This window comes from Aplidium turbinatum, chromosome 10, assembly GCF_918807975.1.
Source record: "Aplidium turbinatum chromosome 10, kaAplTurb1.1, whole genome shotgun sequence".
In the NCBI taxonomy this organism is placed as follows: domain Eukaryota; kingdom Metazoa; phylum Chordata; class Ascidiacea; order Aplousobranchia; family Polyclinidae; genus Aplidium; species Aplidium turbinatum.
In genome coordinates this window covers 19,772,797-19,799,545 of record NC_137481.1, presented here as the reverse complement: position 1 = coordinate 19,799,545, position 26,749 = coordinate 19,772,797, and the positions used below count along the sequence as shown (strand labels likewise).

At 37.2% G+C, this 26,749-nt stretch overlaps 1 protein-coding gene across 2 annotated transcripts; it reads left to right on the top strand.

Moving 5' to 3' along the window:
- The first annotated feature begins 1,508 nt into the window (after positions 1 to 1,508).
- Positions 1,509 to 25,246, top strand: LOC145778884 (sodium- and chloride-dependent betaine transporter-like). 2 transcript variants are annotated; one of them, XM_082590474.1, is made up of 12 exons: positions 1,509 to 2,448; positions 3,388 to 3,522; positions 4,009 to 4,249; positions 9,303 to 9,435; positions 14,848 to 14,982; positions 15,431 to 15,534; positions 15,743 to 15,867; positions 18,176 to 18,288; positions 18,701 to 18,841; positions 18,976 to 19,179; positions 19,961 to 20,134; positions 21,637 to 25,246. In XM_082590474.1, the coding sequence occupies exons 1-12, from the start codon at positions 2,178 to 2,180 to the stop codon at positions 21,805 to 21,807; spliced, it is 1,947 nt and encodes a 648-aa protein (XP_082446600.1). In that variant the 5' UTR covers positions 1,509 to 2,177; the 3' UTR covers positions 21,808 to 25,246. The 2 variants fall into 2 exon arrangements, with proteins under 2 accessions (XP_082446600.1, XP_082446601.1); XM_082590475.1 differs by lacking the exon at positions 1,509 to 2,448 and having other exon boundaries at positions 3,392 to 3,522; positions 4,106 to 4,249.
- The last annotated feature ends 1,503 nt before the right edge of the window (positions 25,247 to 26,749 follow it).

Below are 26,749 nucleotides of genomic sequence, written 5' to 3'. Positions count from 1 at the left end.
TTTGGGTCATTGCTTTGTGTTTTTTCCTATGCAATTAGGCGTCATGTGATTTTTCCTCTCCCCTGCCTTGCCGTTTCATTCTTTTGCGTTTCTTTTTTCGATTTTTGTATATTATGTAGATCAGATCTGTAATTTCAATTTATGAAGAATATCAGTCAGTTGGTTACTTGAAAAGGGCGAACATGAGTAATGAGTATGGCCGAAAACGTTTGTAATTTTTAGTTGATTTTCATGTTATTTTGTAAAATACCGTCTGGTTGTTAAGTTTTATTTGTCTATAATTAAAAAAATCACCTCTCTACCAAAATTCTATGTAAATATTGAACAACAACTCAAGTTAAACTACCAAAATTGTATTATAAACTAAAGTTAAATTTTGTATACGGTAGCCTATTTTTGTGTGGACTGTTCATTAAATTTCTAGAAAACTTTGTTATTATTTAACGGCTTATTTTTTTTAGTAAACTTTTAGCAGAAAAGATTAAAACTTGTTGGCTTGTTTTTCACCAACAGTGGGCTGCTCACAATACTCGTTTGTGATGTCATAATCTCACCGACGAAACTTCTTTTGCCACCTCCTTTACAACTGACCAATGAGAGTGGAAATAATGTTGGGTTTCAAAACTGCGTCACTTCTAGCACAAGGCTACGGTGATTGAATCTTTGCGTTCTACTCGTACTTTTTCACAAAGTTAACTTGATTTAAGGCCAGGGACGAATGATGATTCCTTCTTTTAACCTGACAAGGGCGCTGAGGAAATAATCTGGGCCCGGTACTAAGAGATCCTCGGGCTCAAAAGCGAGACACTTCTAAGAAAGACGCTCTGTATCTAAAGAATGCGCGGTGGTTTCTTTCCAGACAAAAAATCCGTCATTTTTACATTAATTCAACGTCTGCAGACGTTACGGGTTGAAGTTTTCGGGCCCTTTGGAAAGGTTCACGGACTTGTAACATCATCTCGGGCCCAGGTCCAAAAGTAGTAAAGTACCCTCTGTCAAAGCTACTGATCAGGGCAGGTGATTTTTTACAAAATTATTACTCTTTTCTCCAATTTAGCAAACGTTTCGAAAACTAGACTGTTTTCATCTTGTGCTGTTGAAACGTGATTTTTATTCTCAATACTCTTTTATATTAACTCGCGGAAGTTGTTGGATCGACACAAAACGTTCATAGCGATTTTAGCAAAAGAAAGTGGTAAAATTTCAAAATGAACAATTTTAGCATTTTAAAATGAATAAACGTGAGAAAAAATATTAAGCACCCAACCGTGTAAAAAATATTAACAAAATTGAATAAATTCGGCGACAGTGAACCACAATTCAATGCAGGTGACGAGCAATGGAAAATTTTCAGTATTTTACTCCACTCTCCGTGTATTGATTTCTTTCCTCTTGTGATTAGACTGAAAGCAATGTAGCGAACGCATGCCGTGATGTCATACTTGTTGCCGATTTAAAATCGGCTTCTCTTTTCTTTCGCGCTTCATTTTCATTCTGCCTCGGTGGAAGCCGGTTGCGGTCGTTGACGAACAGCTGTCTGGTGGCGACTTGCGTTGTGTTTGATCACAGCTGCACCACTCGTTTTCTGTCTGTTATTTTAATTTGTTGTGAAGCATGTGATTGCTTTGTAGACTACTTGCAATACTTGGTGCATCGTAAGAGCAACGCATTGTTTACAACAACTTCTGCATTACGTAAATGTGTTTGCTGTCGGTTTCTTCATGTTTTGAGTTGGTCTGTTTACCCCTTTATCAGAGCATTCGAGAAATGCAAATAATTGTTATGGCACTGAGCGAAGAGGATGCATTTTTGTTCACCGTGTTTTTATGAAGGGCCTTTTTTATACCGGCATGTTTTAAGGTTAGTGTATGTTACAGCAGGACTCATCTTCGAAATAGAAAGATCACGCTATTTTGTATTGTCAGACTGTTATTTTAAGGTTTTTTTGTAGCAGTTCATTTGATGAACGCGTAAGTAAGTAAAAGCAGAAAGATACAAACTGTCATTTTATTGCTGCACTGACGTTTGGCGAACTTGTTTTCATCAAACTGCGTCAATTAATTACATTAACTTTTTGCTGCACCAGGTTATAGGTATAACATTAAGTGAGTAGTATTCATCTTAACGTTTAAATATTTGTTACCTTATCGCTAAAGCCTAAGTAGAACAGTGCCAGCATGTCTCGAGTAAATGATCTCAAACTTGACAACCATGTTGATAGCGGCGAGTCGTTAGTGGTACATAGCACAGCAAAGTTATTGAAACCAAAAGAAGTTGATGTTGAGAATGGGACAAGTAGCTCTGATCTTGCTTCAAAATCTGGAAAAGAACTTAGAGAACGTGACACGTGGGGAGGGAGGTTTGACTTCCTACTAGCTTGCTGTGGAACGGCTGTTGGATTAGGAAACGTATGGCGCTTCCCTTATCTATGCTACAAAAACGGAGGAGGTTAGCATCACAGTTTTTGTTGGTCCTATGTCATTCAGTATTAAATTTCTGCATTTTGCTTATGACATGTCTTGCATTTTCATTTTGACAATTCTGACGCTTGAATTTCATTGTAGGCTATGTGTGCAATCATTATTAAAAACATGCTTCAAACCGTCGTTGGAAACGGGGCAATGTTCTTCCCCAGGGTCTAAAGTCAACTGATTAGTCTTTTAATTCCCGGTCGGGTCCTATGAAACGCTTTGAAAAGTGCAAAATGTATTCATTTCGAGGATTGATAACAGTGAGAGAATATCGTGTGCATATATGGGCAATGGGCATAACAACACAACATTTACAGCAAAATAAAAATTATAATGAAGCTGTTGAAATACTTTAATCTGTCACAAAGCGACAGTAAACAAACCATGCCATTATTGTTCGTACTTATCTGTGACGCATGGTGGCAGCACGTTTATGTTTGATCATAGCCGTTTGATCCATTCTTGTTATGAAATGTTTCAACGTGGTGTAATAACTAATAATCTGCTTGATTGCTGCTACAAATGAATGCTTTTGAAGAGCTTAAACGATAGCACTTTGCCACTTTTCGTGCTGTTTAAATTTATTGAAGGTTAAAGTGCTTATCAGTACCCGGATTTAGCCCCCACTTGACTTCACAAATTTAGCTCACGTGACTTTCAAGGACGAGTGAGTTTATAACTAAGCTAGCATCATCAAGCATTCATCCTCGCTTTGAACACTGAGTGCCCTTTAACCTGCAAATAGTATTTGTGCCGTACTTTTTTGTTGCATCTGCAAGTTGCATTGATTTAATCGCAATAACTTTTGAGGTGATTTCTTAGGTTTTGATTCAGTGACTTAGTAAAATCGCTCTACAAAAAGCGAGTGGAATTTCGTCACGGTCACGCATCATTAAACCTACGTTATTTTTTTCAGGGGCGTTTCTTGTTCCTTATCTCATTGTTGTTTTTATCAGTGGCATTCCTATATTCTTTTTAGAAGTGGCTATGGGCCAATACACTAAATTTGGTGCCATTAAATCGTGGGACTCTGTATGCCCCCTTCTTTCAGGTATGCTGTAACCTTTCCTAATTATTGTGTGACAACAATACTTGTGCCTTGAATTTTTTAATTTCCTTGTCTAAAGTTTCATCTAATGATTAACAAATTTAACTGTCTCGAAACCCTGTTATCCACGAGTTGCTAAGTTTCAACTTCAAATAGCAATGATGTCACAAACGGTTGTTTTTGTAAACGAGAGAAATAGCGTTTGACTGAATAAGTGTGATTTTGCGTAGTCTAAAAGCATGCTAAAAGTAAAACTTGACATTTGACCATCTTTTACAAAATTGTCATTTGTGCCGGTGGTGGAACGTTTTGCTTAACTTCGAGATGTTGCATTGCCTTTCCTGGTAGGTAATTGCTCATAATGGAATGTTTTTTGGAATGAGCTTTAAAGTAAGTATTTTTCTTGCGTTACCTTCAATGTATCTTGTCATTTCAAGGAATTTTCAATCACACACTTACCCTTTTCCTCTTCTTTTATTACCCCTCCAGGAATTGGGATAGCGTCGGCGGTCATAGTATTCTTCACTCTCTGCTACTATGCGGTCATATTGGCCTGGGCCCTCTTTTACCTATTCCAGTCTTTCAGGGCGGAGCTACCTTGGGCTTCATGCAACAACAGCTGGAATGACCCAATAAAGTGCCAAGACAACTTTACATACGTCAGACTTTTAAATATGACTGCTGAAGAGCGTAACGAAAACTTTACCTCTCCTGTTGTGGAGTACTGGGAGTAAGTTCTAGGTTTTCTCTAACATTTTAATTATTTGTTGGCACTATTCCATCTCTTAAAATCCATCCTTTCTTACATTGATTCGATGTATCCAAACAATAAATCAATGTAAAGCGGAGGAATTTTGATGGCGAGGATGTTATGTCATGTTGCTACTCTGCAATACTTCTTGCAGTTGCGAGTGAAATATTTGTTTTTATTGTTCCTCGAACTTAAATGCCTTAGATTTTCAAACACCACATTAACTGATTTGAGTTTGCGAACAAAAGATGAGCAAAGTAAACTTGCTATTTTTAAATGCGATTGTTAAACTGTGTCAAGCTTTATTTGCCCAGATTATGGTTTAAAATTATTGAAACATTGTATACCACAAGGACAAAAAGCCTAACTTTTTGAGCAACGAATATTCGCCAGGCTAAAACAGGTCGTTAAAATCTACATTGTGAAGTAAGCAACGATCATGCTGCTAAAAGCAAAACTCAATCTATTTCTTAAATCAAGTTCTCTGAAGTTGATTGTTTTAAGGCAAACCGATGTGTTAACATGCACACCAACTGAGTGTTCAAAATCGTAAATGCAGTTGGAATGAGACTCTTTATTTTTTCGTTTTTCATGTGCGCTTGGTTTTATCGCTATTTTTTTTTTACAATGTCTCAGAGGTTGATTGAGACCATCTATTGGGGGCAAGTTTTGTAAACTGGAAATCGTAAGGTTTTGTGCCTTGGTTGCAATGATCACAATGATACATTTGACAACCTTTGGGACAAGTGGAAATACACTACAAGAGTTTTGAAATATAATCTTACTGTCATCAGCATTATCAACAACAACATCATCAACATCAGCATTATACTCTGTGAGCAATAGGCTTCTGCTATGTGTGGAACAAACAGTCAATCGTAATTTTGCTGCCTCATTTGCTCACCCCAATGGTGCGATTGGGCCATTGGTTGTTTGATGGCCAACAACCAAATAGGTTCAAGACGTCGTATTTCTTTACTGCTTCATTCGAACGATACCAACCTGGATGTGTTAATCAATTTCCACTTATGGCAACGGCTGTGAATTGCATCGTTGCAATTACAATCACTCAACATCAGAAACGCGTTAGTCGACGAAAACAGTGAATACGTTTGTCAGCTGTTCACCTCCATCTAGCAGTTAAAATCTCTACTGTTGTGTACTTGGATTCTAAGTATGCCAAAGGTAAATTTGTTGACTTGGTGGTTGAGACGGTTTACTGTTTGGTATGCTGAATTGCGTGCCAATTGTCACACTTTTTCACAGTCAATTGGCAGTGAACAGTAAACACAATCTCTTCTGTGGAACGGGTCTCTGTCACCTTCCCCTCTTTTCGTTTTTCCTGTAATTTTCCATTCATCAAGGTAATGGGAGTAAATACTTATCTGTCATTGAGAAAAATGCTTATCGATTTTCAACAGCAATTCATTTCATTGACTTTCAATTTATATTCTTTCGTCACCTCGTTTTTTGAAGTTTTGTGCCTGATAGAAGATGAAGGAGTTCTTTGCGAAGAAATTTACTGCCTGTCACAAGACTTTGTCAAAAAATTTAAGTTTTATGTTTTTTGTGTACACTCGGCCGCAGCAACACGAAATATCGGAATATCTATTGAAACCAGCTTTTCGTGACTACAAATATCTCAAACGTTGTGGAGTGTTGTATAAACAAAACACATGTTAAAAAATACTTTTGAGGGCATGACTCATCTTGGCTCGTCATGCGTCGATGCACAATCTTCAAATAGATTTCGGTTAATCGGCGCGGAGAATGCACACTCTGAGTTTCCTGCAGATCGGACTTAGCCAAAGAAAGCATCCCATTCAAGAGTACATTTGTTTTACTATTAGCAACATATTATTCCTAGGTGTCTAGGTGGCTACTTCACTCAGAAAAATGTTATAAATTTTACAAGCGAAAGGAGGTGGTATACCGGAAAAATTTGCTATCTTGCAGCAAAACAAACTCGTATGGAAGTAAAAGTTAAATGCGTTTTTCATCATTACAATGTAAAACTTTGTCAAATCCAAGCAATCACCTGGGTAACACTTCTTATAGGTGAAGAAAGGCGTTCTTCCCGGCTATCAGCACAAGGCTGATTACTCACTAGCACAGCGAGCTGCAGTGACGCTTCGCTAACCAGAACGGTGTAGCTTCCACGCCAGCCATTGAGACCTCCAATTAAACGTTTAAGTTATTTTGGCAGCCGATTGTAGCATCGAATAGACAGCGATAGACACGTGTTTCGCCCATGAGGCTGGGCTCATCAGTATCGCACCGTATTCTTGCCACTTCAGTAATCGACCGCCGCTTTACCAGTCAGTTTAACTCTTATCTTTGTGGAAAGAAAGAGCCAACAAAACCAGCAGGTGCCAGGGGTAGGTCAATGTGATGGGCGAATGCTCATGGGCGAAACACGTGTCTATCGCTGTCTATTCGATGCTACAATCGGCTGCCAAAATAACTTAAACTTCTTATAGGGTTATTAGAGGACCTGGTTACATAGTTAGCATCACCGTTGCTTGTATTTCACATGAAAATTTTTGCAATTCGACTCGCAAACGTATTTACCGCATTGAAGCCTTCTAATCTTGCTTGGTATCATGCCAATTTTTAATCATTATTACACCCTTATATTGTATTTGAAGCCGATTAAGCATTGAGCTTCTAGGAAGGGCCCTGCAATCTGCATGTGGTATAGTGAGAGATGACGCAATATTGTCGAACGGAATTTTCCACTGTCGCTCGCTGGCAGACGCGTAACGAACGAAAACTGATTCAGCCAATGAGAATGTAGCCATATCATTCACCCCACATTGTATTGGTTTATCGATGCACTAAAACGGAAACTAGTTCCCACATGCTTTGCCGGCTACTATATGTAGGTTTTCAATGGCGTACAGTTTGCTCGAAACCAAAATAAAATATTCTTTAATAGCCAAATTTATGTAATAAAAATGTTTAGGCTATAAACTTCTTAGGCCAAGGTTCAGCATCTTTTAAGGTTTTATGTAACCTCATTGATTGAGGTTATATTCCCCCGTTGAACTTTTATTCTGACCTATCACACTTTGCTGCCAGTTGTCATGCTGTGATATGCCACGTAACTTATTCTACCCACATACCAATTTCGAAAATCATTCGCTTTGCTATGATGGGATTAAATTGTTGAAGATTGAACACAGGCACAAGTTTTAAGGTGTTGTAATTAGGAACTCACGAAGTATTTACGATTGTCAGATGTTTTATACTCCTTAATTTGATTTTCAAATTTTTCTAGCAAGATTTTCTGATTAGTTTTTGATCTCGTTTCATTTGGATTGATACCAATGCATTATCTCATCAACTCAATCAACCTTTGATCCGAAATCATGCAGCATTCGTGTGCCAAATGCTCTGATATTAAAAACGCGTGAATATATATTGTCAACAATAAAATTAAACGAGCGTGAATTATTTGTTACGATTTTTTTGAATGATAACTGCTGGTGGAAGACTTCAAATTTAAATTCAGTTTTAAAATTGAAGTGGGCACACCATTTGCAGAATTCACTTACAACAAACAAATCCGGTTAGCACTTGCAAACAGATGAAGTTCAACTCGATAACAAAAACGAAAACTTCTTGAAACGTCTTAACCATAAACATGATTGTCAGCCTCCTTGAAGTAATACGATGTTATCACATGTCAAGTTAAATCGTATCTAATGATTAGGGCCATTTAAAGTCATTAAAGTCATATTTTTTTCTATGCATCAGTAAGTCGTGAAATCAATTTTAACGCAAAAACCGCATCCCTATGAGGTATATTAAGAAAGTTATGAAGTCATATAAAGTCATATTTTCCTGGTTAGGTCATAAATCAGCTTTTTAAGTTATATAGTCATATTTTTGAGTTATAGAGTCATACCGTTGTATACTTTAAATAAAAAATACCAATTTAAGCGGTGAAGCAATTAAGCACTAAGAAAGTAAGGCAATTTCTGATTGAACGAAGGCAAACTGTAGGATTAGCCTACATAACACTTACAGTCACAGACCTATATTTTATGAGGTCACACATTGAGGTCAACTTAATACTCAAAATGGAAAGTTGTACGTACACCATCAAAGAGGCCCATGCTGATCTAAATGCCCTTGATTTCGGAAAAGATCCGCTTGAGCTCAAAAATTACATTAAGAAGCAATTGGACAAAAACGATGTGAAACAAATTATGGAGCTACAAAGACAACACATTTCACCAGCGCTTTATGCAAAACTGCAGAAGTGTCAACCCACATCAGCGTTTGTGGAGCGCTCGTTTTCCTTACTAAAGTCATTTTTACGTCCAAATCTTCCACACTACATGAAACTGTACTACAACAGTGGTTTAAAATAAAAATAGATATGTATTACTGTTATGTTGCGTATGTTTTACTCTTTAGTTCCGTGAGTGACGTTGTTTGTATGTAAAAATAAACGATTTTCACATAAAGTCATATAAAGTCATATTTTCCAAAAAATAAAGTCATATTATTGATTTTTTAAGGTCATATAAAAATGGCCCTACTAATGATGTTAGCATTGGACGTGTCGAAAACGTTTGAGTTGATTTTTTTAATTATGTTATGTTTCTTTGTAGTAAAACATGTTAAACCCTCTGAAGTTACTTTGTTTTGTTTGTGTATAGTTCAGCATGAGACTTCTTTGACATTTTAATCCCACCAAATCACAGCTAAGTTATTTCAAACTGTGTAATGCTGATGAGCTTCAGTCCAACAAAACTTTATCCCAGTAGTTTACTGCTACCGTAGTAGGCATTTCGGCGAAGTTACGACGACCACCCGAGTCGTGTGATTGTTGTCATTGTGTTACTGCAAATGTTTTTTTTTTAAAGATCATGCAAATTTTCTCAAACTCATGATCCGTTGAAAAAAAAAACAAAAAAAAAACAGGATACTGCTCATTTTCCTGTTGTGAGAGTGGTTTGTTTACTTCTTTCATCACTAAGTGCTGGTTGATCACGTTTAAACTTTTAATTTTGATTTGCAGAAACGAAGTTCTCCGGATAACTGCTGGAATGAATGATATGGGAACGATGAGATGGGAATTAGCTGGAGTTTTGCTTTTGGCTTGGATCATTTGTTACTTCACTGTATTTCAAGGAACCAAATCAACTGGAAAAGTAAGTCCAGCTTTGGCTGCACTTGAAACTGTTTTTTTTTTTCATAAATGAGCAACCACTTCTGTTCAACAAGTTTTTATACTGTAAGTAAACCACCACAATCTTACCATGAAATCAGCCTCACTTGTTTGTAAAAAAATGTTTTCACACGTGCGTTATTTTTGTTAAGAAGGGCCGCTTCTCTTTAGGTCATTTGATCTTGCAGAATCCAACTATGCCGTGTGCATCATCCACCACAACAGCGTTTATCACATAAACATCATATCACCACATACCACCACACCACATATAAGCGGAGCCAGGGAAGATAAGTTAGCTTGATACGACCCGTCCTTTCAAGTTATTTTCCTGGCAGCCAATTTGTAAAAATTTTAAATGTATGATTTACAAATTTTAACCTCTTTTATTTTGATACAAATGTTTACGTTTGATACTTCAATGCAGAAAACAATCAGAGTAAAGAACGAACCCTAAACCGGAAGGCCAGTGCTTTCCCGTGGTATCAATCCCCTATTTTTTGTTTGCTTTAAGAAGGAAATAAAATTTCAAAAAGTGCAGCAGGCCATGTGATGTGTATATGCATTGCAAGAAAACATAACTGCTAGCCATTTGTTGCATTGCAGTATTGTATCTGGCACTAATTCATTGCACAAGATTTAGTAGTTTTTTTTGGTAATTTTTTGCTATTCTTGAAGGGTTGTGGGAAAAATAATTTTTGTTTACCCTTTCGGCGTTTTAGGGCTTCACCAACCCCGATGAACCCCGTTGTTTTTAAATACCTTTATGCTAACACAAGTAACACAACGGTGTGAAACGTTCTGGGATATTTCATTCAAAAGTAAAGAGCATAAAAGAAACAGTTCGGTTCTTTTTTTCGCTGCTGCACGTTTTTCTTTCCCCTCCTCCTTCTCGCTCGTGAGATAATTGTGGTCACGTGACGTTGTTTCCTCGATCAAACGCGGAGTTCGGTACTGGGCGATTCTCTGTAATTTTCCATAGCGCACAGCGACGCGTGGTCTGAGATGCAGCGCAGTTATTGAAAAGGCGGGTAGCCGGGTACCTTGTATTCGATTCTTCTGAAACGGCCAAACCGGACGTTTTGCTCCACAGCTACCTGAAGGTTCATTCACTGAGCCCGAAGCGGAAAATACTCCACAACACGATCAGGTTACGTGGCATACTATGACACGCTTTTCAGAACTGTGGTTCAAATCACAACCGGTTTTCTAAAGTGTTTTCAGCTTTTAATGTCATTGTGGAATAATTGTTTTTTAATTAACAAGTCAATGATTCAAACTCGATTTTCTCTCACTTGCACATTTCGTAACATGACTCCAAGAAATTAAATTAATAATCCGACCTTTCTTTAGCAGTAAACAAGTTGTCATCAATGTGATTGGCCTTGATGATGTATGGCACAATTAATTCTTAGACCCCCAGGACACACAACAACAGTTATAACCCGAAGTTTGTGGTCAAAACATCGCATGATTCTGACACATTGATAAAAAAATTCTAATGCCGAATGAGCATTTGTAAACTTCAATTTTTTTTCCCGGCATTTGAATTTGACAGAATAACTTATTTTGGATAACGAATACAGAATAATGACATTTGGCAGAATAAATTAACTCCATATTTTTGCGCAAAGTTTAACCCATGGTCTTTAGTTTGCTTAAAATTGTATTCTAAAATGTAAAAGCTACAGGGTAATATCTTTTTGTTGCTACTGACATCGGTAAAGGATAAGGATAAGTTGTATTGGTTAAAATCATAAAATGACAATCCATCTTGCAAGAACTATCCACTACCCGGTGTTGAGCTTAAGTTATGATCAACACAGATGAGGTCAGGAGAAGCCTTGGTTTCATTTAAACTTATTTTCTGGTTTTCTGTATTCTGCTGGTATCGGAAATGTGGTTTTCAGGAATTTGTTTACACCAATGTTTTTATGGTCCTGCAAACTTTCAATGTAAAATTAGATAGATTAGCTTTTGGTCACCTGTGTTACATTCACTCAGTGTCCTCAAATGGGAATGATAACATGTTTTCTTGGTAGCCTATGAAGTGGCAGCCTTCCGTGAAGCATTGTCACTGCACAGAACGAACTGATGAAATCAAATATAGAGTAAATAAAACGGAATCCGTCTTTTCATTTGCAGTTATGGAAAAATGCTGAAAACATCGTTTTTCAACACCATCACTCACGTCCACAGTATAAATCGAATTTTGAGTGACACCACTTGCATTGTCAAGTTTACTGTGTATACAAAGTTATAACAAGAAATTTGTTTGTGATAAATTGGGGCTCGGTTTCGAATTAAATTTCTTAGGTCAAGCGTCCTCGTGTTATTCCAAAAGTCATGTAGGTAGGGCAGAAAGAGATTCATCAAAACCAAATGATGTGACTTTTGATTATAATTTGTGCTTGGTAATGAAAATTGTTCTCAATCACCAATGTTTTTACTTCAAATTGTTATCGATCATCCTGCAGCGTTGGTGTGTCCTTGTTTCAACTTGAATGGGTCATCCAAGAGCGCATCTACACTGCATGAGTGACTTTCTGCTCAGGACTGTCGGGAAATTTTCATAAATTCAACGTATTTGGTTGTATAGTTTTTGAATTGTCGAATATCTTCACAATCGGTTGTTGTTGCTGTTATCTCGGAGAGAGGTTTCGCATTAAACCGTGAATTGTTGTGGTCTATTGGTCAGTTTTAACCCTATCTTAGTTCTAATGATCTTAGTACGAGCTGTTTTCGTACGCGGAAAGCACGTCACGGGCTATCTTAGCCCCGTGCTAATTAATCACTAATAACGGGAGGTATGAAAATCACAGAACCAAAATATTTTACAAGGTAATAGCCATGTGTACTTTGCGTATAGAAATTAAGTTTTTACTGAACAAATTTATTGAAATAAAGTGTTTGATATCAAAAAACGTCAGAAAGTCGGTATTTATTTTAATTTTCCGAAAATAGCTTCAAAATTGAAATTTTTGAATTATAACTGAACCATGGCCACCTAAAGATACGGCCTGATTTGTCACATTTTGCAGAAATTTTCAGGTTTTTCTAACTTTGGGCGAACGTTTAAATAAATTTTTCTAAAAATTAGAGTTTTATGCTTTCTTTATTCTTTTCCCCAGATGACACAATAGGTTTTAACATCCTCACATGTTAAAAAACAAAGAAAATTTGATTTCAAAGATTTTAGTCAGACTGTTAATTTTCAATAACAGTCTGATTTTGCGTTTTTCAACTTACTTTTTCTCATTTGCTACTGCTTCCCCAAGGCAACAAAAAATTTTTATGTCATTAGAAAACCTAATAAAGTAAAAACATCTCAAAAAATGTCAGTCAAGCACCACCAGTAGCTGTAATCAAAATCTGCAAAATGTGGCAAATCAGGCCGCATCTCCAGGTGGCCATGACTGAACTAAACAAAAAATTACTTTTACTCATTTAATATAAGGCATTTTTGAATGTTTCTACATTTCAAAGTAATTGCGCTACCATTTATATTGCATTAACATTAACATATTATATATAGCCTAACTACCATTGCACGAAAATGTCTAGCCACCCGAGACGAAATGCTTATTGTGAAGGGCAGGAAGGTAGAAAAATGACCAGTGTAGGTGTAGAAAATTCGCAAAGAATAAAAACTAAAAGTCAAGTAATTTCATATTTCTAGCACATTTCCTTCTGTGAAATATTTCACTAATAGAGTGGGGCGTCCTCATAAAACCCCGTGTCGCTACAGATAGGGTTAAATTACACGCGTATTTTTTTTATTGAGAGCACGATTGTCATTCCTTCGAGTGAGCCAAATGAACGAAATAATCGTTGATTGAAATTCATTTCTTGCCAAGTCTTTTCTCTCATAGACACCAATTTTTGATTGTTTTTTACGTTTGCTTCAAGCTTTTAATTTTTCAAGTTGTTGCGACCGTGCTAAAATCCTGCATTTTGTACAGTAAATCATTTTTCTCCCCAGCCGGTTTTAAGGTTTGTGTTTTTTCGTTTCTACCTTTTCCAGACCCTTGCTATGTTATGGCAAGTGATATTGTTTTTTTGCTTTGCTGGTCGGAAATGAAAAACATGAATGAATGAATCTCAATGCTGCAATTCATTGCATTCGACACAACTCAGTTATGTTGAAAAATAGTTGAACTTTAAGTGAAATCCAACGTTGATCCTCTGAACGCATCCTGGGGCTTGGTCTTACCGAGAAAGAAACGTTATCAGAACGAAGCGATTATGTTAAGTAACGGAACGTGCCCCGTTGGGTACCTTGTTAAACGTATTCCAATCCCAGTATTCCACAATCCACATTCACAAATATCTGAGTTAGTTCCTTTGTGCAGCTAGGACAGTATTTGTGACGACTATAGTTGATGCAAAAGACGTCTCAACAACAGTATGAAAGATAACTCGGTGTACCACTTTGAGGCTGATTTTTATTTCTCATTATTTCTCAAACCTTGTGACTGTTTGAGTTTGCTCATCAAACATGTTGTGAGATTCACCTCAGTTGATCTGTAAATATTTTCTTCATGTAGTAAAGCTTATGTTTGCTCATAATCTCAGACTAACACTACTACAACATTTTGTATGTAGGTCATTCCATGTTTACTACAAGTCTGAAAACGAACTAATGAATAACTTGTTTCTACTAACTCAATTCATAGTCATCACTCAGCTATGTACAGACTAGTTTTACGTGACTAAAATGCAGTTTGGCGCCTTTTTAGAAATAGAGGTTCTTGTTGTTTTTATGAAGGCCAGGTGGCCATTCTTTATTTTCTAAGCCAGTTTTACAAAGTTTTTCTCACTTATGTGCGTAGGTTCCGAGTATGTAAGACATGCGATGAACACGTTTGCAATTTGAATCAATGCACGTCGCCCACTATCCATTCTTTTGCCACAAAATTTGTCGGCTTTGCCTTAGTTTTACACATATCCACTGACCACTTGTCCAGGGTTATAACTGACACATGGCAGGTTGTACTGACCCTTTTCCTCTAAGTGCATAAACCCGGCCTCCTTTTTGCTTCATTTAGGTTTAAAAATACAATAGGGCTCCGGCTGTTTGCATCAATAGTTGATGCCACATCATAAAATGAGGCCACCAGACACAATGGCCACCCAGTCTAGTGACCTCATTTTCGCTGGCCTCCTGGCCTAAGTTTTCAGTTGTGTCAAAGCATATCCTCTAATATTGGGGTGATTTTTCCGTGCTTATATTGTGCATGTCAATTGTATTTTGATAACAAAGTGTTGGGATTGCCACATCGACCTGATATGTTGAAGCGGTGCCCTCAAGCGGCTACACGAAACTACCTGCGAAAACTAATTGCATTACAAGAAAAAGATGGTAACCAAAGTAATCAATCCGTTTTCATTTCAGGCCATGTACTTTACTGCTACATTCCCATACGTCATGTTGTTCATTCTTCTCATACGAGGAGTGACACTTCCCGGTGCTTGGTCAGGAATCGTGTATTACATCAAGCCCAACATCACCAAGCTGGCTGATCCAGAGGTAGGGTTTGTAGCAATCGTATATTGACAGTTTTAACTAGGGGCATTAACTTGGATGCCGAAAAAATAGCGGTGCTTTAAACTAAGTTATTAAGTTTTTACGCAAATTTTCTCTGCATTGGTTTCGATTCGAACCACAGTAGGTTGCTCAGTGATTTTATGTTCACATAAAATTCTGAAAACATCTAGTCCTCGTTTTAACATCATTGTCATTTTTACCTGTTTTCCAGTGTTTTCATTGTCCAGTTGTGCAATTTTGTCTGCAAAACATTTACAGTAGCTTTGTTTCACGTTACATGAGCAAGATCTTAGAATTACTAGAAAACTGAAAAATGCTCTCTATGGAAAAGCTTGAGTTTAAATTTTGCTTTTTATCTGCCCCTTTTCCTTCGGCCAGCTATTTTTAATTTAGATTTACTGTAATTGCAAATTTTTATTTTTGCTCTCAGGTGTGGATTGATGCAGGCACACAAGTGTTTTTCTCCTATTCATTGTGCATAGGCGTGTTAGTGTCGTTGGGAAGTTTCAATTCGTACAACAATAACTGTTTAAAGTAAGTTCTTGCTATGGTTTTGAACGCCGACTCTCTCAAGCAAGCCGCTTTTTGTGAAAGTGTCACATTTTTTAAAGAAGTTTTAACTATACTGAAAAGACTTCTGCAGAAGCTGTCCACAATTTGGCATGCTATTAAATCTATGAATAATCTATGAATACTTGTAACGCAGTGCCTAAGCTTAAGTTTGTTGTGTTATATTTTGTAGAGACACTGTGATTATAGCTGTGGTTAACAGTGGAACAAGTTTACTGGCTGGTTTTGCCATTTTTGCTGCTCTTGGCTTCATGGCCACAGAACAAGGGATGGATATTGCGGATGTTGCTGAAAAAGGTATGAAGTGGCTGATGTTGTAAAATTCTAAATTATTTTAAACAATCTTCTAACTTCGTATGGTGAGTAACCTCAGCAGCAGGATACCAATTTATTCTATTGTCTTCGTTACGTTTCTAGTTTATTTTCTGTCTTTTGTGAAACATTTTCACGAGACATTTTCACTTCCCTTTTTATCATGTGAACAGGAACACGTTCAATTGTCCATTGAAGATTGCTGAGGCTTTAAAAAGTCAATAGGTTGGATTTTCGGTCTCATGTTTATTTATTTTACTTTCGGACTTAAAATAATTCGAAGTTTTGAAAAGCTATGGACATAAATTGCTTGGATACATGAACAACCGCAAAAATCCGGCAAGGTTCTTCGGTGCTGCGTCGTTTTTGCATAACTGTTTCTGCGCTGTAATGTGTGCGCGACGTTTCCACGTGTATTCGAAAAATGAAGAAAAGATATACAACTAAAAATTGTAGCAGACCAGTAAGACCACTTGTCGTAGACCAGCGGTACCTAATAATTACGGTTTGTTTTTTACTCTTTTATTGTGTTAAAAAATCCCGTATCTCCGTTGTTTAAATTACATTTGCGTACAATTAACTGACCATGAGACAAACACAGTTATCTTTATATTTTCATCTTGAATTGCTGCGTTATCGGAATACACAGTTCCATTCGTGCAACCAACAGGGTTCTTTTTTTCCTGAGAAAAGCAAACGCTTTCTTTGTCTTGCTAATCTTCCATGTCGTGTCACTTGACTGCACAACTGCGGTGAGATAATCCCATGCTTTTACTTGGAATTGATTGTCGGAAGTTTGCTGCGGAGACGCTGAGTCGCATTAATCAACCGCATGGTCTGGCCTAGTCTGCGCTTGCACAGTGCATCACATACAGATCAAGACAGCTACTTTGTTGCTTTTACGTGGCTACATTAATTTTTTAAAACCCTGCAGGCGGTTTTTCAGCTCTAAAATTTATACTTTATCGCGGAGTAGAGTTCTCAAAATCTATTTGGTTAATGCAACAGTTCATGCTTTTACATTCATTTTGCACGCTACTGTCGTGTTGTTTCAATTAAAGCAAATAAAACTTTTCGTTGAACAATTGAGTTGATTCGTGGAAATAATGGATAAATAGAGTCTTAATAGGAATTTGTAATTTAGTGGTTGCAACGAAATTCTTCATAAAAAGTTTAATTCGAAACGAAATCCAAGCAAAGAATCTTGTGTTGAAACTATGTTTTTGTGCTGAACACAAAGGCACAAAAAGTAATTGGCTAATTGTTTCGAATTTACGACGAAACGAAGTCGTTTATGCTTACCAAAACAAAGACATTCTGCGTAAAGGAAAAAATTTCTTGTAAAAACGAAATAAGCCTATGTTCTAAATATTTTTGTTTCGAACAACCGCATGATGATGTGTTTTAGTACAGCTGCGACTATCTATTTCCAAACGGCGGAGGTTATTTGGAAAGCCGGTGGGGCTTTTTGCCAACGATAAGATAAACATTACATTGTGACGTTGTTACAAAGGGTTGCCATGCGCTTCCGCATTTCGTGAGCAGCGCAATTAGTGTCAAAATAATCGTGGCTTGTAACTTGTCTTCGTGGACTAACTCACAATTTCAAACACCAATCGTCTTTGGTTACTTTGTGACATATAGTCTTAACAATTGAAATAGATTGCTAGTCTACCATGCTCTCCTGGGTGACATTGAAGCAGACTTCTTGAGGATGTGTTTTTACAGTTCATCTTCAGTTGAAAGTTTTTGTTTCTAGTGTTTTTAAAGTATAATATCTCACATTGCATTGATTGTTTCTCTATTATTATATATCTTTTGCTTGTGTTTGGGCTCTGTGGCATTGCTAGCTCCAGGCATGTGCCCCACTTTCCAACAAACTATTCATGTACGTTTGAAATCCTCGGAATTCTGCCACCTTTTCCAGTTCATTGGGCTGCCGGTTTATGGTTGATTGTTAGCAAGCACTTATTTTTCCCTAGCACGTTAGTTTCTTAGCTCTGAAAAACAAAACGATATGGCAAGGGATTCTGTGAGGAATAGTGGTAATTCTAACATCGAAAAGGCGTTACATGCTCTTTCCGACCGTAAATGTTAGTATGTCAATGAAGTTTTATGTGCTTTTGAAGACCTATATAGGCTACAGCTTGCAGGTCAACCTAAAGTACGGCACTGCTTTGTCGATTGAAAGTAAAGCTTGCTCTAATGTTATAAGCTCTGATGTGTTTGCAATTATCCAGTTCTGCCATATAATTTCGGCCAGTAATTTACAAAATTCGTTCATATTTTTCAGGGCCTGGCCTTGCTTTTATTGCTTATCCAAAAGAAGTTTTACTGCTTCCCGTATCCCAACTGTGGTCTTGTTTGTTCTTTATCATGATCTTTTTGCTAGGTATCAGCACACTGGTAAGTTTGCTAGGTTTCCCAGATCATCAAATTAAAATCAATAGCTTTCAATCGTAATAAGGTATTCCTTGCACGAGACTCGGTTTTTGGATGTAAAAGAAATGATCATGATTTATTTGCTTTTGTGAGAAACTAACGAAGCACGTAATAGATCACTTCCTTTTACCCAAACAGCAAAATCCCCGATTTTACATTGATTCAACGTCTGCAGACTTTTGAATCAATGTAAAAATGACAGATTTTGCTGCCAATGTACGCTCCAAGGTATAGTATGTAGCTGATCAGTGATCAATAGTTTAATTATTCTAAGTCTAATGCATCAGAACATGCGGTTTCTTCTTGACCTAGTATAATTGATTTATTTTAACGTTTGCTGCTGAAAACTAACTAACCTGTTTATTGTTCGTTTCAGCTCACTGATACTCTTGCGCTTGTGACGTCAATGGGTGATCTTTACCCAAAATTATTTCGAGGTGGAAAATACCGGAAAATGATAGCCATGGCCATTGGTTGCTTCGTTTGCTATCTTGTTGGCTTGAGTATGGTCACTCAGGTGTGTGAGATTTGAAAAGAACTTCATTCAATTTATTGATAAGTTTTTACACCCTGTAGGCCTGCTGTTTAAAGTGATCCGTCTTAAAATTTGCTAGTTTTTTGAAACATTTCATCAGCATATTTCACTTTAAGGGAGGAATGTATGTTCTTCAACTGTTCGATTTCTACGGAGCAAGTGGTTTTACACTTTTGTGGACGGCGACTTGGCAATGTGTTGCTATAGCCTGGTTTTATGGTGAAGAAAAGTTTTATGACGTCATCGAGGATATGATCGGCTACCGGCCAACCCCTTACTTTAAGATCACTTGGAAATATATTGCCCCACTTCTAAACATTGTAAGTTGTTTACACACAGTTTTCTACGGCGCGTGTGTAATCTGTCCTTGTTGCCAAGTCTCACATTTTCAAATAAATTTTAACAAACAATTGCAACCAATTTAAACGTTTTGAAGCTGTGATTGTTGTTTCTCAAAGAAAACACACGGACAGCAGTTTGGTAACAGTTGTGGTTCAACAACACCGTAATCTGTGCCACGCATAAACAGTTTAAGTTTGCTTGAAATTTTGACAGTTAATGAAACTAGTGCGGCTGTCTACACTAATCTTCCTCATCATGGCAAACTGTTACCGCGTAAAGAAATAACAAAGTTGCATCCATGGTGTCCATGCTAATCTGTACAACATCATTTTAGAAGCTGACGAACGAATTTGTTCCGACTAAACTTAGTACCTGCGTTGAAAATTGTTCATACTCCAGTGCCTTCTTTGGCCTTGCTCACATGCGTGTTTTTGTTGTCTACAAAGTTAACCGCTAAGATATTGCAAAAATTTGTAAGTTATTCGTGTTTGTCTGAGGTAGAGGTCTACAAAACATCATGCTAAGTCTACATCAAATATAGTTACTGCTCTCTAAACCTCTACAGCCTGCTTCACCCTAAAAGGGGAATCATCAGAAGGTCCTTATTCAAATAGAATTATTCAAATAATCATGTTAAGTCTAGATATTTTGAATGACGTCGCGCTGCTGCATGATCCCCCTGTTTATTATTTTTGTGAAACCAGTTTTCTGAAAACGCAATAAAAATTTAACTCTAAACCAATAATTTTACGCTTTCAGGCAATTCTGATCTTTGCATTTGTCAAATACGAGCCACTCCAGTACAATAAAGTGTATGACTACCCGACATGGGGCCACGTCATCGGTTGGACTTTGGCGCTTTCATCTATCTTGTGCATACCGTTACGTGCCGTCTACGTCACTTTTACAAGTGAAGGTCGAACCATGAAAGAGGTAGGCTGCTAACTATGCAAATTCACAACGAAATTAATTTTCATAGATAATTTGAATTTAGCATGATTACGAAGTCTTCTTAAAACGGCCACTTATAATGAAGGTAGCAAGGGTCAGGCGTACAGCGTATTTTGGCTTTTAATTACTGTAAGAAAATTCTAAACAACAAAAATTTTTTAGTTCTTATGATTTAACATTCGGTTATGCTGCTTTGCAAAATATTATGGGCCATGCCATGGCGGTTGGCTGAGTTGCCATAAGCGGAGCTACTTGTATTTTCGAAACGTTTGTACAGCATTATCAAATCTCGTAGTTGACAAGATAATGTTGCAGTGACTTAGTCTGACTCAAAATTGAATTGTCGTGGCATGAGATATTTACAAGACCGAAAAATCGCGAGTCAAAACAGCACATGGACGAAAATCACGAAAGATACAAAAATTCAAGACATGAACTATCGAAGATTGCGAAACAGCAATTGTGCGACGTGTTTCCTTTTCTCTCTTTTTCTGTTAAACAAATAAAGCACAAGCATGAGGCAACACGAAACGGCGTGATGCGAACTTTTTATTGTACGTGCACGAAAGAAAGCGGGCTTTTGCTCATGTCGTGCAACGGCAGGTATTGAAGTAGATAAGAAGAAGGTTCTCCGTTCTTTCTCGTTAATATGTCAGTGTCTTGTCCAGGTGAAAAATCTCTTTTTCGTACAATTAGTTAAGAATTTTACACAAGGCCTTCTCGCTTCCAAAAATCCCGAAAGAAAAGTCGTCGTTTCTCCCTCTAGTTGGGTCGTCGGACCACTCGGCAAACGACACCCCAGCAAGCTCAGCAAGTGCTTCCCTTCAACTCATCAAGTACATTTCAGCTACTGCCAAGTCAGCAAATGAGATTTGCGTGCTCACGTCGGACTTGCTTGGTCATCGTCTGTCAAACTAATTTTTCTGACTTGTGACATTCCAAGTTTCGGCTTGCTCAGTTGTTAGTTGCACAGTTTCATTGTTTACCAACTTCAGCCACTTGCTCAAATGTTGCTATCTCAGCTGTCACTTGCTCAGTTGTCGCTTGCTCAGTTCAACTGCTAACTTGTAGAAGACTCCTCCGTTTATTGCAACTCAGCAAAGATTTTGCGTTTATGGCATTCGTAATAGGACTGTTTTTAGGATGTTTTCATGAATCATCCAGCATAACTGAACAATTGAAAAACATTAGTTTTTTTTGGTGGGCTATCCTGCGATCGAGTATTATATTAGCAATGGTGAATAAATGTTTTCTGTCACTGTTTTAATTCGTTTTCTGGTTTTCTCTATGCTCTGTTGTGGTTTCGTAGTTTTAAGTTTTGCACTTTGAATTGGGTAAGGACTGTCGCGTTACGGCTCTGTCTCATTTGTGGGAGGTGGCAAGCTCAATTGTTGAATTTTCTCGACGGAATGGAAACTAAAGGCTAAGTAGTTTTTAAATAAAAAAATGTCAATGTTTATCATGGACACTGTCTTTGCTTTTAGAAACTGAAAAATGCCATCAAGCCGAAGATAAGAATCAGGCACGGTGGAGCAAACACTGTTGAAGTGAAACTCGCTGAGGACAACTCTAGTGATGAGAATTCTTCTGATGGAAACGGTCCTCCACCTTATCCGGGATATTTTAAAGTCCCGGATGCTGAGACTTCTATATGAGCGTCAAGGAAGCTGAAGATATCTTGTCAAGTTTCGGTTTTGCTGACCTAAAAATCCCCTATTTGGCCTCGAACCAACCAAGTACCCCTCACGAAGCGATTCTGTGCTGAACAACTCAAGGGTGAAAATTGTTTGATACAGAAAGGTGGCATTCTCAATAACTGACCGTGTAAATACTGCAGCACTATTGTGCTAAGCCAACTGGATTGCAGACAGTGCAATAGTAAGCTGTTACTGAAACTTTATACTGTATTTAACAAGAAAGTCAAGCTTTCTGTCGGGGTTTGATTTTTCCTTGAGAATGAAATTTTGCGATAAAGCTTTACATTGTAAGATCAAACAAAGCTTTTTCGATATTTTTACGTCTCTTTTGATCAGCCAGTATCCACACTAAAGAAATACACATTCACACATAAGTTACACAATTTCGTCAACTGTAACGCATACCAATCAAATCAAACTTGACAACATTCTGCCGTTGAAAGATCTTTTAAGTAAACCATGACAGCAGTTGAAAATAATTAATTTAAAAAACAATAAAGCTCTTTACTGCTCACTCCAGATCCTACGTGAAAGCTCACGAGCCAGCACTCTCAATGCAAGTTTGTTTGCTTCGATGTCTCCCAACCCTTTTCACAAAATGTTTATCGTACGTATGGTTAGTCTTGGTTACTGTCCCAACAGTCCTGCAATAAACTCAAAACATATTGCTCTTTTAGTGCCTTGACAATTGACATGTTGCTGATACGTAAAGTCAAAATCATTGTTATAAGGTGAAGTCGAGCACACACGAGGCACTTTCCAAAGCAAGTGGGTTTGAAGTTTGTGGGAATATTAGCTTTGTAAGTTGTTGCATGCATACTGCATTTCTTTCATCTAGATTGCCAATCGCTTTAGTTTCATACGTTTCAGAAATGGATAGCCAAGTCACAGTATCTTTCCTCATCGATGCTTTAACAGAACTGTGTATTGGGTCAAGTAGCACAGATTAGCCCAGAATTCATATGGAACAATAAAAAAATTGGTGTTCATTGTTCAGGCAAAATCGGTGTTTATTCACAAATGTCCCATTTTGCAGAAAAATAATCAGAATTTGCAACTTCACCAGTAACTTTTTCAGGCTAAACTTTTTCATGAGTTTTTTTAAAAAGCATTTCAAAGCGATAACTCTGAAAATACCAACAACCAAAGTCTCGTGTGTCCATCAAATTTAGAAAATGCACTTGCTGCCGTTTGTGACATAGTAATTCGTTATTTGTTGACCTTAGCAAGAGGATGAACCCGTGGAGCAACTAAAACTTTGCGTCAGGGAGGTAAGCCCATTAAGACAGTGACGTAGCCTTGGGGATGCGATCTCCCCCCAAAAGTTTATCTTGCCCCTCCAAAATATTTTTCTTTTAATTCAACGTATGCTTTAAGAATTACCTAAAAGCAATGTAAAAAGATTGATTTGCTGACATGTATGAAAAGAGTTGGAAGAGTTCAACATGACAACTTTCACTGGCAAACTTAACTGCTGATGCATTTCCATGTTTATCTATTGTGTTGTTTCAAATGTTTCCACCCTCTCTCCACTTGTGTTCAGCAAGGTCATGACCTTTGTTTATATTTCTGTTTCTTGTTACACCTTGATACACACCTTTGCTGCTGCTTCTATCATTGGCTTCGCCTTTGAAACGCTTTCACAACATCTTGATCTTTGGTATAAAGAAACGCTTATTAACAAGGATAAATGATACTGCGATACAAATTTTTTCCACAAGTGAAAAATCCACTAGCCATACACAATTTTCTATCTATCGCTTTTGCATGGCTATGACACCAACTATCAGTCATTTAACGTTTACCAACGTTGGCACTTTTTAATTTTTTTGCTCGTTTTTCTCTTGACTGTGTTGGTGATCGTCAGTGGGTGATCTTTACCATCTTTTTGGTATCTCTTTGAAACTAATTACCACAATTTTTTATGAGTTTTCATTTTGTTTGCCACCACCTTGCGTGGGATTGAAAAATTGCATTAACAGGTGGCGCTAGCAATTAAATCATAATTTGGTGCGTCAATAATGGAACTTTCCAGGGCTGTGTGGAAAGGGGCAAAAAGTATACGCATCCGACTCCAAAGTTTATAACTGGCCCTCTCCGGCGTCAGTGTTGCCAGATTTTTTTTATAATTATTGCCTTTTTTGGATTTTTTAAATTTATTTTTTCTCAAGTTGTGATTGAAATGACACCTCTCACAAGAACTGACAAGAACAAACCTTTCTATTTTTTGGTAAAGTTTTAGGGCGTAATGCGGAGAACAAAAAGCAACAGTTTAAAAAAACAATTGCAAACAAAAATTTTATTCATCATTTTGTATCAAGTCAGTCAGCTCTTTTTTGACGACTCCGGACATGCCAAAATCCCTGCGGTTCCACAGCCCTGGAAATTCTTCGCTGCCGTGAAATCGAAGATCTGCTGGCATAATTCGCCTCGCAAATGTCATACAATGTGAAATGGTTCATTATCTTTGTGAAACGTCAATATACCGTAATTTTTATCTTTTGAAGTTCATTTATTTTGTTTGTAACTTTGTTGTTTAAGATTTTGCGGTATTTGTTGCATTATTATTGAAAGACCGTCCCCGGCAACAAATCAACCGTTTTTTACATTGATTCAACATCTACAGACGTGGAATCAATGTAAAAACTATTCATTTGCTGTCTGGGTTGTATTTTTACTCGTGTCAAACACCGTGGAAAACGCTTTAGGTTACTGATATCTGCCGATACAATTTATATTTGCTTGTGTTTGGTTTTGTTACATGAACTGTTGCTGATTTAAACTATTCTTTAGGCTTAGTGGTACTCCAAAATAACAATCCATTGGTGCACTAAAAATTATACAAAACTTGAAAGTTTTTCTATTATGTCCATGCTCACTTACGTAAATTGCATACATTCAGTTTTAATCCGACTTTAATTTTCATGAGCTTGTATCCTAGCAGCAAAATTTGTGGTTTTGTATCAATGTAAAAATGACAGATTTTGCTGTCTGGGATTGGGTTCATTTCTTGGCAACAAAATACTTTTGCTAACTTTTTCAGTTTATGCAGACAACATCATCATCTGAGCTTTTTTTCAAACTCTTTTTGTGAATTTTTTCTCATGCTTGGATTAATTATTGCATTTTTTTCTATTTTGAATTCTTGAGTGCTTAAATGCGAATCACCAAAAAAGATTTTTTTCATTAAACAAAACTGTGCAATTAACTTCATGGAATTGTTACCTAGAAATGGTTGTGTGTGTCCAAATTCAATGAAGTGTGCAAATGTTACTTACAAGTAATGGAATTGCGGATATGCTTTCAAAATACAGTCTTGCTTCGGACCACCTCTACGTTGCACAAATAGAAACTTTTAGACGATGATTCTTGTTTTGTTGGTTTAAATATGCGACAATATACGAGAGCGCGTAAAAGCGTAATGTTTGATTTCTAATTGAACTTGATCAGATTTAGAACATGTATTGCGAAACGTTAGAAAAGAGACGAACAGAATTTGTGCCATTAGTCAGTTTTAGGTGCGATCTCAACTAAGATTCATTACAGACAACTAGACAGGAAAACACAACCGATACCATTTGAAAAACCATTTTAGCGCTTCTTTGAAATAAAGTAAAAAATGCTACCGCACAGACAACGTTCTTATAAATCCAAACAAGGAAAGGAAAACTACCCACTTGTTTTGTCTTTGTTATATAATTGTTTAATCGAAAATGATTATGTAGTTTATCGATAGCCTACTTCTAGTTACTGAACTGATGGTTTTTAAATTACTTTGTTAGATTGAATTCTTTAAAATACGATAATTTATAAAAGCATTCGCGTCATGTCAGTAAAAAATCGTCTTGCTCACAACCATTTTCTTCCACTAGCCAGTTGCATAGGATGCATGTGCTTTCAGCGGTGGATTTGAAGGAAGAAAGTTTTTCGTATGCTTCACAGAAACAGATTTGATCGGGAGTTTCAGCAATTTGTTCGTGAGGTCAATTGGTTAAGCGCCCGACTTTAAGAACGAGGAAACCTTGAGATCAAGCGGCGCTGGTTCGATTCTCGAGGTGTGCGCTTGAGCAACTCATTTCAAGGACAGCTCTCCATTCAGAGGCACCTAGTAGATGGAATTATTCAGAGACAACACTTCAAGAACTACCGGAAACTACACTATGCCTGCATTAGTGGTTCAAACAAAGCGTTTACAAATATGCGAATTTGCCAGAATTATAAGCTCTCAAAGCTTTTTTTAGTCCGCAGCTAAAGATTCCCACAATCAAATCATTGGATATAATGTGGTGTTAACCTTTAGACAAAATCACAAAAGAATGAAGTCCCCAGGTTAACGAGTTTTTTCTCATAATCGGCGATAAAAATATGTAGGGTATATTCATTATTGGGCTTCTTTTAGATACGGCAACATGAGCTGAGACCTGACTCGAAATGTTATGACCACTTTTCAAAGTGATGAGAAATTCGCCGGGACTAACCTGTTTACTCTTTAGCGTCACCGGGCGTAACCTGAACGTCATAAAAGCATAGTATTTTTTATGTTTTCCATATATGGTTGACAAGGGGTTGTCGGCTGTGGCATTGATGCTTTCAAAGCAAAGAAACGCTTGCTAGATCATAAACGGGATGATCTTCAACTCTATCTTACGAAGATGTCGCCAAACATTTCAAAACTTTTTGAAGTCGCCAAGCTCATCCGTCCCATTGAACATTATCATGTATTCATGTTACTGTCAATTTCGTTGATTAAATTCCTAATCCTAAATTTGTCTATCACTCTATTATCAATGTTTAATTTATTTGACAGAATTAGGGGGGCGAAATTTTATTTCAATAACGAAAAGGGGGCGATGGACTAAAAAAGTTTGAGAAACACTGATCTAGACGTTGTGTGCAACAA

What these genes read in the sequence shown, in the direction of transcription:
- LOC145778884 (XM_082590474.1), top strand. Translation starts at nt 2,178, where the DNA reads ATGTCTCGAGTAAATGATCTCAAACTTGACAACCATGTTGATAGCGGC. An exon ending in GAACCAAATCAACTGGAAAA is followed by an intron (nt 9,436 to 14,847) that starts GTAAGTCCAGCT and finishes TTTTCATTTCAG; the next exon opens with GCCATGTACTTTACTGCTAC. An exon ending in TGCTAGGTATCAGCACACTG is followed by an intron (nt 18,289 to 18,700) that starts GTAAGTTTGCTA and finishes TGTTCGTTTCAG; the next exon opens with CTCACTGATACTCTTGCGCT.